Source organism: Aythya ferina, assembly GCF_964211825.1.
Source record: "Aythya ferina genome assembly, chromosome: 24".
In the NCBI taxonomy this organism is placed as follows: domain Eukaryota; kingdom Metazoa; phylum Chordata; class Aves; order Anseriformes; family Anatidae; genus Aythya; species Aythya ferina.
The window spans coordinates 7,289,533-7,302,350 of NC_140322.1; the positions used below are offsets into that span (position 1 = coordinate 7,289,533).

Genomic DNA, 12,818 nt, shown 5'->3' on the forward strand with positions numbered 1-12,818 from the left:
TGTTTGTGGTGTGGTATTTAAAGCTCCATCTGAATCCCTACTGACAGTGGTCATTAATCAGAGGTATTAATGTCCCTTGTTGAAGTGCAGAGGCAGCTCCATCTTGCAGCAGTGTATGTTAATGCTGATTCTGACTACTCCATTCTTACTTTTTTGCCCTGTACACATATCCAAACAGATCTCAAACACCCATTCCTAGGCTGCACTTAAAGGCACGGGCAGTACCTACACATGGAAAATGAAGTTGAATACCATTCCCCACCTATACTGGATGACCTAGACTTGCATTGCTGGGAGCAGGTTTGAGGAAGAGCATTCTTACAGAAGGAAACAAGCCACTTGCTTCATTAGATTTCCTTTACTCAACCAGTATAGACTGTAATGAAATCAAAATCTGTTTGCCTTCCTCTGGAAGAGCTGAGAGGATAGAAGTCAGAACAGGTCTCCATTACAGTTCCTAGTTTAGTGCAATGTGTGGGTACAGTCCACAAAAAAAAAAAAAAAAAAATTAGACATTGCAACAGTACCTGTCATATAAAAAACTGGCCCCCATAATAACCACATCAGTAGGGAAGAAGTGTGTTGATTTTTAGGAGAACTTGCGTACCACAGTTTGTAAGGAAAAGAGCTTTGTCTGATCTATCTGGTTTATTCTGTTTGAATAAATCTGCAAAACTGGATGCAGCTCCAGAAACTGAATAATTAAACATGTTACTAGTGTTTAGTGACATTTCAAGAGCTGTTCATAGCTGTCATTCAGCTGCTACTCTAGGCAAAGCTAATTAACTACAGGTGAAGGCTACAAACATTCCCTCTGTTAGGCATTACAAAAAAAGAAGTGACTTTTGGCTTGGCTGAGTACTCTTCTCTCCCAGTTAACACACACAGCTACTGAGCATTATTAAAGAGGTTGTTCTAAAGCATTACAGTAGCTACAACAGACATGCTGCTGTGTCTGGCTTGCCAGTGAGCAGAGATCACTGATAGTACAGAGTTACTATTGGTAGCTTCCATGGCTGCTTAAAGTCTCTCCCCTAAAACACATGCTCATAACCACAGGATGGTTCTTCTTCCTTGTTCATGATTCAAGGCTAGGCTCACCACTCCTGTATGGGGACATTATAGTAAATGTACTTGACTAATGGACTTACACCATACCATTGCTGCTTAGCCCTGAAACTAACTGCTTTCTCTTTTCTTTTTGATCAGTCATGTCTATGAGCTGTGCTGGTTTTCTGTAGTCTTACTGCTGTCTACAAACAACCATGCACTTCCATTATCCCAGCTTCAAACCTTTGCTTTATCTGACCTATTGAGAAGGTAGTTAATGTAAAACATCTCTTCAACAGAAACATTTTAAGCCAGATCCTTTGTGCTGCCCATGCTTAGATCAGGCATTTTCTCCTCCTGGGGTCCATCATCAGCCACTCACACTGATGTTAGCGCTGTCTGAAGTTTTAATTCTGGCACCACATTCAAAGCAGCATTTACCCAAGCTACAGACATAGCTGACAGCTCCCCTTAACTGCATTTCTATCCTTGCAAACCAATCCAAAACACCATTGTCATTCCAGTCAGCAAATGCTCTTAATGCTCTGCTATATCCTCAGCTAGGCCAGGAATACCTGCCCCTAGAGCCAGTCCCACTGAATGAACTCTGTACCCTCAATGTACAGCATCACTTTTCACTAGCACAGAGTATGCTGTTACCCAGCTACTCACATTCCCACTGAGGGGCTTCTTCCAATCAGCTCTTCAGTGTGCTTATCCTTGTTAATATCTTTATCAACATGCTTTTTAATTCAAGGCATCTGAAACCTGTTCTTCCTTGCTTTTTGGCATTTGCACAGATACACAAATACAGTTGTCCTGACTTATAGCTGCCATAAGGTTATGGAAACAAGTTTAAGGATACCTAAACCCTTCAATCCCGCTCTGTTAGACTCCAAGCACATGGATAGCACCAAGTCAGGCACAGCAGCCACAGCTATTTCCATTCAAAAACACCAAAGTGGTGTTATTTCGTATCACTTGGTGGCCTAGATATCACCAGGAAAATCTCCATTCTCAGTCTGCTGAGGATTCAAGCCAACACCTGCCATTCCCCAAACCAGGGTAAATCAAGGGGGAGTAGGTTAAAGGGGGTACCCTTTGGCCTTCCCATTGAAGTAGTCATGGCACAAAGAAGAATGCAAGTGGGTCAGAAAATAATAAAATGAGCAAGCAGGAGCCTAATGCTGTGGTTTTGCCATTACAGAGCAGAGTTAGGTGACTCACCCAACTCAATCCTATGCCTCCCTGCACTCCGAGGTTACACGTGTACTATCCAGTTGAAAGCCTGGTCTAGGGCGCATCATGTGCCTCCTATCCATAGACCATGACCCCCTCCCTGTACCACAAACATGAAGGCAAACATTTCCCTCCAGTTCCCTCACAGGGCAGCCACAGCCAAACTGCTTTCCTGGGGCACATCAAATACTTCATCCTTAGTGATACACCCTTTCTCAGGCACTCTGGGCTTTTTCTCTTCTTCTCTCTTTAAACACCACGTTATTATGAACGTAGGTCATTTTCCTTATGAGCTGGAAGCCCCAGTATTTGTTGTCAGTGAACATGTTTGACGTTTAACTCTTAGTGACACAGACTATAGCCCAGCACTGCTCTCACTTTTCAGGTGCAGTGTGTTATGGCTCTGCATTGCTTGGGACTCATCACCCTGGCTATGGTACCAAGGAGGGGAAAAAATACTCTATCTTCCTAATAATGACAATTAGGCATGGATTAGCCATAAAGTTGAAGCCATTAACTTCAAGATCCCACACACGATAATTCTGTGCTGCATCCAACATAGCTGAGATTCTACATGGTAAAGTTAATGAAATAAAGCAAGTAGACTGAACCAAACCACCAGATGGAAGTGGATACCACAACATCATTCCTCCTTACTGTTTCCTTCACACAACATCTGCCCTAGGCCTATCTTCTCAGCTGGAGTTCTTCCAGTTACCTTCAGATCTTACCTGCTGCAGCCATTCCCCTTTACATGCCAGACTCCAGGACCTCCAAAAGGAGGTCTGTAAAACAGCAGCTTTGGTATCCTGTCTCCTCAAATGGATGAGCTACCTCTAAAACTGTGACAAGTTGCCAATAAATGGCAATCTTGTTTTCTTCAAAAGCTGCAGCATCTCAGCTACTGGCTGAAATAGGCTGGAGCCCAAAGACTCTTCAATTGTGAGAGAATGCCAGATGTGTCCTGTCACCATCTGGGGTCCACCCATCAGAACAACTTGAAGCTGACGTAAATAACGTCCTAGATCCATATCCACTCAAAGAGCATATCCCCTCCAGTGCTGACCCAAACCAAATTTAACAATGGAATATAACAGAAACATATGGTATGTGGAACTGAGGAGATGGTGAGATTTCTAGCACCTCTGGTCTAAGGGGCACATGTGAAAAGATCAGGTAGGGCATCATGAATTAATAAAGGCAAAGAGACTACATGGAATACTCCAGTCACACTGTAAATTCTAAATTACATCCTCCATTGACAGGTAGAGAAAAAGTTGTCTTCTGTTGCTATCACTTTCTGTTGGTTCCGTTGCTATTCAGTAATGTTACAGAAATAGCAATTGCTTTAATGGAAGTAATACTTTTGCACACTTACCTAAGAACATCAAGTTGAAGTGAATCAGGAAAAAACATTCAAATTCTGCAGTTTGAGAGGTTATTTGCCCTGTTATTCAGAATTGAAGATACAATTCTGTGAGCAAGAAGTTACTAAGGATATGTTGTCCAAACATCTGTTCTAATTCTGCATCTAACTTGGGGTTGGAGAAACTTCTGTTCTCTAACAGTAGCAGAGAATCGTGGTTGAGACCTGAACCCTTTGTTAAACCATGAGTGCCCAAGACTGGAGATCACACCCACATGAGGTTACTGCACTCTAAACCAAGCGGTTATCCAAATGTATTTGCAGAGAGACATGCAATCCACAATCAGGGTGAATGCCTTCAGGAGCTTCATGAAAAAGAGACCTTTCAATCCACAGTAGGTTTGCTGTCCAAGATACCTGTTTTGTTAAGAGTCAGGAAAACAGGTTGTCTACCCTTGCTCAAGTAAAACACCCTTATAAGTTATAGGGGTGGGGTGATACAGTATCTAAAGAACACTGGAATAACAGTGAGAAGTCCCTTCAGAGAAAAAATGCAATTAACGCAAACTTGATGGGGCCCAACAAACAATTTAATAAAAAGAGATCTAGACTTCTGGCCCAGAAGATCCAGAGGTCAAAACTACTGGGCAAAGACTCCACAAGCTTTGCAGGAGTTTTGCTAATATAAGCCAACAAACTCTGTAGATAAGCAACAGATTTTAGCAGACATATTGGTAAAGCTGGAAAAAAACTAAGACAATTTTGCTCTTTGGATAAAACAGCATTCTATGATATGCACAGGTAATTAAACAGATGCTTATATTCTCCACTGACTCTCCGAAGTTGACTTGTTTTGTCCCTCCCATCCCTCCCCCAACATGTTTATTCAGGTGATTTTGCTAATACACCAAAAATGAGGTCTAGAAGCATTCAAGAAAATCTTTAATATCTATCTAGGTACTCTGGGAGAATTATCAGTGTAAGCATTTCCTCTAAGCTTCAATGTCCCTTCAGAGAAAAAAAAATACACCTTCAGAAATTAGATGCACTGGAAATTGGAAATAATCATTGGCGAAACTAGCAAATTTACAAACACCACCATGGCTTCTAATTTTCTTTTGGTAACCATTTCTGAGAAGAGTAACTTGTGGAATTATCACCTTTAAAAAGAATCTGTGATTTACAAATAAGTCTAATTCAAGTTAAGTCATCCCATTTTATAGAGCCACTTTATGCCTTAAAGACGACATGCACTCTGAGCACCTTGCTGCCTGCAGTATCTTCCACTGAATTTGAACTAGTCAGCTGAAAAGATTCATAATGAGAGAAGAAACCAAAAACACCCAATAAAGTTGTTTTTCTATGTTTATGATCCAGTCAATTAAAGATAACAGAACAGAGAGATTAAGATAGAGAACCCATGCTTTGCGATTAGTTTCCTCTACAGACAAGACCATAGCAAATATTCAATTCCATACAGAGACTGAACACAAATACCCTGAGCTAACAGTAATTTATTGCAAAATAGATACTATTACCTGACAAAAACTCAGACATCCAGAGAACTGAAAAATGCAAGTCTTCCTGCTCATTTGCCAATCCAGAAAGCACAATCCTGACTAGTGAATACATACATTCACTCAGGATCCAGAACTCCATTGCAGGTTACTGTGGCCCTTCATCTTATAATCACAGAATATCCTCAGTTGGAAGGGACCCATGAGGAACATCAAGTCCAGCTCCTGACTCCACTCAGGGCAACCTAACAGTTAAATCATATACCTTCAGAGCATTGTTCAAACACTTCTTGAACACCAACAGTACATCTTCAGTACAGAAGGGAAGGTCCAACTAGATAGGGACCTATTTTTTTCCCCCAAAAGTGAGACCAATCAGTTTTGTCAGAAATACAATTCACCTACCCATGGAGTAGAGTGAGAAGTGACAGGTCCCTGAGAATAGGTGGGAAACAACGCTACAAAGGGTGCAACCAGCCTTGATCACAAGTTTTTGTGATGCCATAGATCTGAGGCTGCTGGGTGCTGAGAGATCATTCACAATCTGTTGAAACAGATCAGATGAGTCTTACCAGGAAGTTAGGTCAAGCAAACAGCAGCAGTGGAAAAATGGCTGCACCATGAGGAAGGATGCTGAGATGAAGAGGACCTGGTGACCCATTTACTTGCAATGCTTTCTTCTCCTCAGCAGGTCACAGTGACAGGAAAGCTGCAGAGGCAGTGCAAAACAGCCATTATGGGTCATGCCAAAGGTCCATCTAACAGACTGGCACAGAGAGCAGAGCAGCATGCTCCTATACACCGCACACTGTCCCTAGATATAGATGCAGCAAGGAAAGAGCTGCTAAATGCTGCTCAAGGAAAATCAGTGCAGTGCAGCAAGAAGCATGAGACTATCCTGCTGCTGAACAAGCAATGGAAGCTCCCCCATATGATCTGACAGAGCTGAACTCCAACACTAAGTTGATTGAACCTTAACCAGGCTGCCTTTTCCATGTCTACAAACTTCAGCTGGCCTAGGGTTAATAGTGCTCTCCCCCTAAGCTCCCCTCTCCATCCCAGCAATCCTACAGGATGCAACCAGAAGGTCTTTGACCTTTGTATCCAACCACTGTTCACCTCTACTTAGGGTACAACCAGTGCCATCAACCACTAGAAAGTGGGCCATGCAGGGCAGGAGCTGCAACACAGGAGCTCTAGGGTGTCCAGCAACCGGCTGCAGAGCTTTATCTGTCAGTCTAGAGACTGAAAGACTCCTAGAAGCTGAAAGTATGCTGAGCTGTTCAGTCTCTAATACCCAGAAGGGCTTGTCATTAGGGACTGGCTGAGGAATCAGGCTTAAGAGTTCCCAGAGATGCTACAGAAAGGTAGGTTGTAACAGGCCACAGATCACATTCTTCATCTTCCAATGAATTCCTTTGGCATTACCACTCCTTTGCTCATGCCCATTGTTACCACCAGTTAACACCCACCAAATCCTGACAAACCTTTTTAAAGAGTGGGAACTGCCAGGGCTTCATCTCCACCTTCTTATTTCAGTGCTTACCATGGTTTTCAGGTATCTTTTTCAAAAAGGAAGACAAGAAAGCCTGACTGTCAAGGGTCAAAGATTAGCCCTGCTCAAAGTAACAGCAATGTATAAAAGGAAGTTTGTTTACATTTGAACATCTCAGACAAATCTCTGTGTGTTTGACAATTCAGCAAGCTGAATAATCTGCTAAGTCTCTCAGTCAAAGTGAACCTACAGCAGGAGAACAGAAACCCTGAAAAATATTAGCACATTGATGTAAAAGTGGCTTGATAGTTGTCTGGAAAATACAGTTTGGCTATGTTCAGTTGAGAACTATTTAGTTTCCAGTAGGCCAGAAGTGCTTTTCTGAGTTTTTGACAGTGCTATAGGAAGTTGGAAGACAGTCCTCATGGCCAGAGACAGCAGCATCACTAAACCCTGCAAACCACCCCACAAGTATGGAAAACAGAAAACCCCTGTTACTGAACACTCGGATCCTTTTTCCATCATCAGTCAAAATAGTCAAGAGACTAAATCAGCTTATCTTGGAATAGGATTTCTCTTGGTAGTGTTGCAAACAGGCTTTTACCTGAACAGAAGCCAGGGAGTTTTAAGACTCAAATAAACCGATGCACTCTGAATCTTCCCCTGGACACTCCTCCTCCAAGCCCTGCTGGATGTTTCCTGTCCCACTTCAGTGGGGCTTTCTTGACCAAGCATCACAAAGTTTATGTTGTCTCCTGGAAGGACAGCAAGGATGACTAGTGTTGATTTCTTCCATTACCCCTGCCACAACAGAATCCTCTCCTTTCTCACTGCGTATCAGGACTGCCTACGGAGATGCCCACTCACAGATTTAAACATATGAGAGAGCAACCACCACAAGAAAATAAACAGTCAGGAAGAAGAAAGATCTAGTAGAAATGAGGCACAAGAAAACAGTAGAAGCAATGAATCAAGACAGAAAGTCTGTAAACAGAACTAACACAGCTATAAACAATTAGGGCCTGCAGCGATGTTTGCATGTATTTTCTTCAGGAAGAAGCATGGGCAATGTAATTGCAGAGGGAAGGGCAGGAACAAGAGCAGATGCTAGTCCACTAGCAGAATGGAAGGCACAAAGGCAGATGGAAGCTGGGACATGCACATGTACACACAGAGGGTCATGTAGAGAACAAAAAAACAATATAAAAAGGGAAAGGAGAAATAACTGTGAAAAAAAGACCAGAGGTAGATGAGATGGAAACAAATAGTAGAAACGTGGAGGTGAGAAAAGTTGGAAAAAGAAAAAGCATAATGTTAACTAGGGAAAGCAGGAGAGGGAGAAAGAACCTAAATGATTAAATAAGACTGCTCTGCGCAATGAAAACAAGTCTCTGTGCATGGGGTAAGAAGGAAAATATCTGGAAAAGCAACCAAACCAAAATGATTTTCAGAATCAGCTGCAACATCATCTCATCAACCCAGTAGAAAAAAAAACACAACACATTTTTCTCTGGGCTTTGGACAAAAGGGAAAAAAAGACAGCTGGTACAGCCCACAGTGCCTGACTGACACATACAACAATCAAGAGATCAGGTCTACAGCTAGCTTACTGTCTAGGCAACTCTGTTTCTACATATGCAAATATGAGTAGTATTTTCGTAGTTTTTAAAGTTAAAAATATCCAGTTCTGATAATTTATTTTGTTGAAAGTATTTAATAGAATAGTATCATTAGCACACTTTTACTAATACCAGCTTTCTTTCTAAAACAGGATGTGCATGGTGTAGCAGCCAACAGACCACCTTGCAGGGGTGTGATTTGCTTTTAATTTGCTGTTACTGGTAGGGAAACAGTTGCACCAAATTCTCAAATGCCAGGTAGGAATAGAATTGGTCAAAAATACTATTCTTTAGAACTAATTAAGCAAAAATGTTTACATAAATTCTACACTAAGCTACTGTTCACAGCAACCAATTTCTAAAGGGCCTTTTCTGCAATGACTGAATTGTAAATACACAAATAGGTAAGATAAAAACCTTAGAAACTCCAGCTATAATTCCACTTTCAGAAAGTATCTGCAGTCAAAAAAAATCTCACTGACCAATCTAGTAGTAAAGGATTCCATGTACACTGACAGTTCAAATAGCTGTAAGAGATTTTGTAAAGGGATGCCAAAAGCCCAGTGTCAGGTAAGCTTTTGTAAGGCCATTCTAACAAAGTATTATGCAGCAACTCATGGCCACCTCCTTTCAGCAGATACTGTTACAGACTACACGAATATGCCTTCATCCTAAAAAGTGGATCACAACATCAGCTCTGTGGCATTGTTACTCCTCTTCTGATAACTTCTCTTATATGCTGGTAGCTTGTTGTGTGGGGACCCCAGGTGTAGGCTGGCGAGGCAAAGTATACATGGCCCCAAGAAACTGGTCTGCAATGCGACCTGCTTCTCTCAGTCCACTCAGTAAAGCACCATGAACAGTGGCAGGGTAGTTGCGAATGGTATGCTCTCCCGCAAAAAACAGGCGAGGAATAGGCTGAAAGAGGAACAGAAAACACCATTATGACTTGTGCACAAACTCAGTTCAAAAAGTCTTTCAGATCATGTAACAAATATACATTATGAAGTATTTTGGTGTCTTCTAATCACACTGCAGTTCCCATAACATCAAAGTAGTGCATACAAAATAGTCTACTAAAAATATTTTAATCTATCCTACAAATTACCATGAAAATCTTTATATACCTTTCATTTCACAGAAGCATTTCATGTTTGTGATAAATAATGTGAGGAAATACTTTCCTATTACTTGCTAATATATTTGCTTTGATACAAAGATAATAGAACTCTACTTCAAAAACAATACTTTAAGAAGCAGATAAGGAGATTAGCCTCCTAAGTTGTATACTTAAAAACATTTTAGAGTTGTATATACAATCCTACAACCAAAAACTTACATGTATGTTTAAGATGAATGATGATTTCTGACACTGGGACATGAACTCTAGTTCAATACAAACAAAACAACGCTTCAATAATTCACTTAAATGAGCAATTTGTCAGTGCCATAAAAAAGATGAGGAAAACAATTTCATATATTATATTCTGCAGAGAATCACTTTACCAATAGCTGTGTTTATTAGAGACTTGCATCAGTGTATAAGAACAACCTTAATAAAACCAAAGTCCTACAGATCCTTCTGTTTTTCCTTTCAAGACTTCATCCTCTCAAAAGGAACTGGAGAGGACTTATGCCTTCATTTTGTGCTGGATCACAAATTGGGAGAGATTTTTTGCTTCCTGTTCCTCTCCTTCTGGCCTTCACCCTTAGAAACCAAAACCATCATATTCTGGTGTATTTCTATGAAGAACTGAGAAATCTCTCACCTGAGGAGCACCTGGAATGGCTGGTCCCGGAGTAATCGGCTGAGCCATCAAGTCATAGTCATTTCCAGAAGATCCAGCTGCTACATACGAGTATGATCCCCGGGCCCACGGGTCAGCACGCCAACGGGACACCACAGTCTCTTTGGGCTGAGACAAGAGAAACTTCAGTTGTTGACACAATGGAAGTTCTACAGTTAGTGCAAAATATAAAAGATGCAAATTGAAGAATAAAAGATAAATCCCTAAGCTAATGTTAATTGTGGAACTCCACATTTATATTTCATGGTAACTCATACTATGGTAAATAATTTGTCTCTGGTGTCAGCAGCCTTAATACTTTGAGATATATTAGCAGAACCTGCTCCAAATGGCTTCTGCACTGGAATTCAGAATTTGCAGTCAGCAGTACATGCATACTGTGTACTCCATGCTCTGTTTCTTCTCATTATCAACATAAAGACAATATACAATTCCTACTCATTTATATCCTTTCAGCCACAACTCTCTTGAAGCTCTCTCCTGACTGAAATATGGCATAGACCTGTACAAGGTCTGTAACTTATCTGGTAAAAAGACTGCGTAAGTGGCATCTGCACAAAAATGCGTTTTTCCTCAAATCCATCTGGTTTACTATGGTAACAGCCAGGATGAAATATATTCCACCAAAAGATACAAAAGTGTGAACATAACCAGGACTCAAAACAGTATCCCCCTAAGGTAGTAACAGTAGTCAAGAAAAAACAGGACATCTTCATAAACCTGCAAACATAACATGAAGAGCAAAGGGTCAGAACCTTCAAATAACCCAGATTCTGTTCAAATATGTAACTGAGCTTTAACAGGAATCACTCTCTGTAAAAATTCAAGCATCAAAACATGAACCTTGAACATGAAGTTCTAGTACCTAAAACTGGCCTACATCAAAACTGGGGAGGGACTCCTCTTCAGAGTGTAGTAATACAACTAGGGGTAATGGCTTTAAATGAAAAGAGGGTAGATTTAGATCACATATCAGAAAAAAGTTCTTTACTATGAGGGTGGTGAAGAACAGGCTGCCCAGGGAAGTTGTGATACCCCATCATCCCTTGAATTGTTCAAGGCCAGACACGATGGGCTTTGAGCAACCTCATCTAACGGAAGATGTCTTTGTCTCTGAACTTCATATTTATCCCCTGCAGAACCTATATTTCTCTGCTCTTTGTTAGTGTTGTTTGTTTTTCCATTTGAAAATCCTACCAGTAAGCAGCTGCTGTAAAACACTTCACTGTTGGCTCCTGTCACAGAAAAATCTCATTAAGAAGTGAAATTGTCAATAGAGGGTTCAGAGAAGGAGCTGTGGATTTATCTGGAAGGCAAGCCTGAAGTTCTTCTGTTTTGCATTCTCCAGTCTGAGACTTATAATTTGGAAATGCTCAATCTGTTGATTTCTGAGATCCACTCATTCACTAAGAATCCATGCTTACAGTTAGCTGGAAAGATTCGATGCCCATATATAAAGCAGTAAAAGGCTGAGGATCATAGAATCATCACAGAATGGCTTGGGTTGGAAGGGACCTCAAAGATCATCTAGTTCCAACCCCCCTGCCATGGGCAGGTATGCCACCCACTAGATCACATTACTCAGGGCCTCATCTTACCTGGTCTTGAACACCTCCACGGATGGGGCATCCACAGCCTCTCTGGGCAACCTGTTCCAGTGCCTCACCACCCTCTGAATAATTTCCTCCTAACATCTAATCTAAATCTCCCCTCTTTTAGTTTAAAATCCCTCTTGTGCTGTCATTATCTGAGTAGAGTCGCTCTATCTTTTTTAGAAGTCCTCTTTAAGTACTGAAAAGTTACAGACTCATAGAATCATTACAGTTGGAAAACACCTCCAAGGTCATTTAGTCCAACCATCCCCCTACCACCACTATCACTGAACCATGTCTCTAAACACCACGTCCAACCTTTCCTTAAACACCCCCAGGGACAGTGACTCCACCACCTCCCTGGGCAACCTGTTCCAATGCCTAACCACTCTGCCTAACCGGAAGAAATGTCTCCTAATTTCCAACCTGAACCTCCCCGGTGCAACTTGAGGCCATTATCTCTAGTCCTGTTGCTAGTTATCTGTGAGAAGAGGCCAATCCCCAGCTCCCCACAACTTCCTTTCAGGTAGCTGTAGAGAGTAATAAGGTCTCCTCTGAGCATCCTCTTACTCCAGACTAAACAGCCCCAGTTCCCTCAGCTGCTCCTCACAGGACTTGTGTTCCAGGCCCTTCACCAGTTTCACAGACCTTCTCTGGGCACACTCCAGAAGTTGAAATGAGGTCACTCTGGAGCCTTCTCTTCTATAGGCTGAACAGCCCTAGCTCTCAGACTTTCTTAGTAAGAGTGGTGCTCCAACCCTCTGATGATAAAGCCACATTCAATTATTCTACAATAAAGAAAATGAAGGGAATCTACTCCTTACATGAAAAACGCATAAGTAAGCAGTCCAACTTATGACAAACCAAATGCTCAAAAACAACTGATATATTAAAAGTTACTGTATACTTTTTATATTACTGTAGTATATAAAAATCCCAGTAAAGGAAAGCTACCTGTACTAACCTGTGGCACAGCGCTGCTGCCAAATATGCCTTTGAGGATGGCAAGACACCGTCCAACAATGACATCATCGCTGATATTTTCCATAATCCCTGCAGCTTCTCCTGCTACTAAGGCCAATAAAATTGGCGCTAATCAGGGAAGACGGAGTGGGGGAGAAGAAAAAAGAAT

The 12,818-nt window shown here is 41.4% G+C and overlaps 1 protein-coding gene across 3 annotated transcripts in view; it reads right to left on the reverse strand.

The window, feature by feature from the left end:
- Positions 1-8,361: 8,361 nt before the first annotated feature.
- The window catches only part of KDM1A (lysine demethylase 1A), a 52,792-nt gene continuing 48,335 nt past the window's right edge, over positions 8,362-12,818 (reverse strand). For 2 of the 3 annotated variants that reach the window (XM_084496838.1, XM_084496837.1), the window contains 3 exons: positions 12,651-12,778; positions 10,056-10,202; positions 8,362-9,204 (listed from right to left, as the gene is read on the reverse strand). In XM_084496838.1, coding sequence (XP_084352964.1) covers positions 9,019-9,204; positions 10,056-10,202; positions 12,651-12,778 — 461 coding nt within the window. In that variant the 3' untranslated portion in view covers positions 8,362-9,018. The other variant, XM_084496839.1, reaches the window with a different exon arrangement.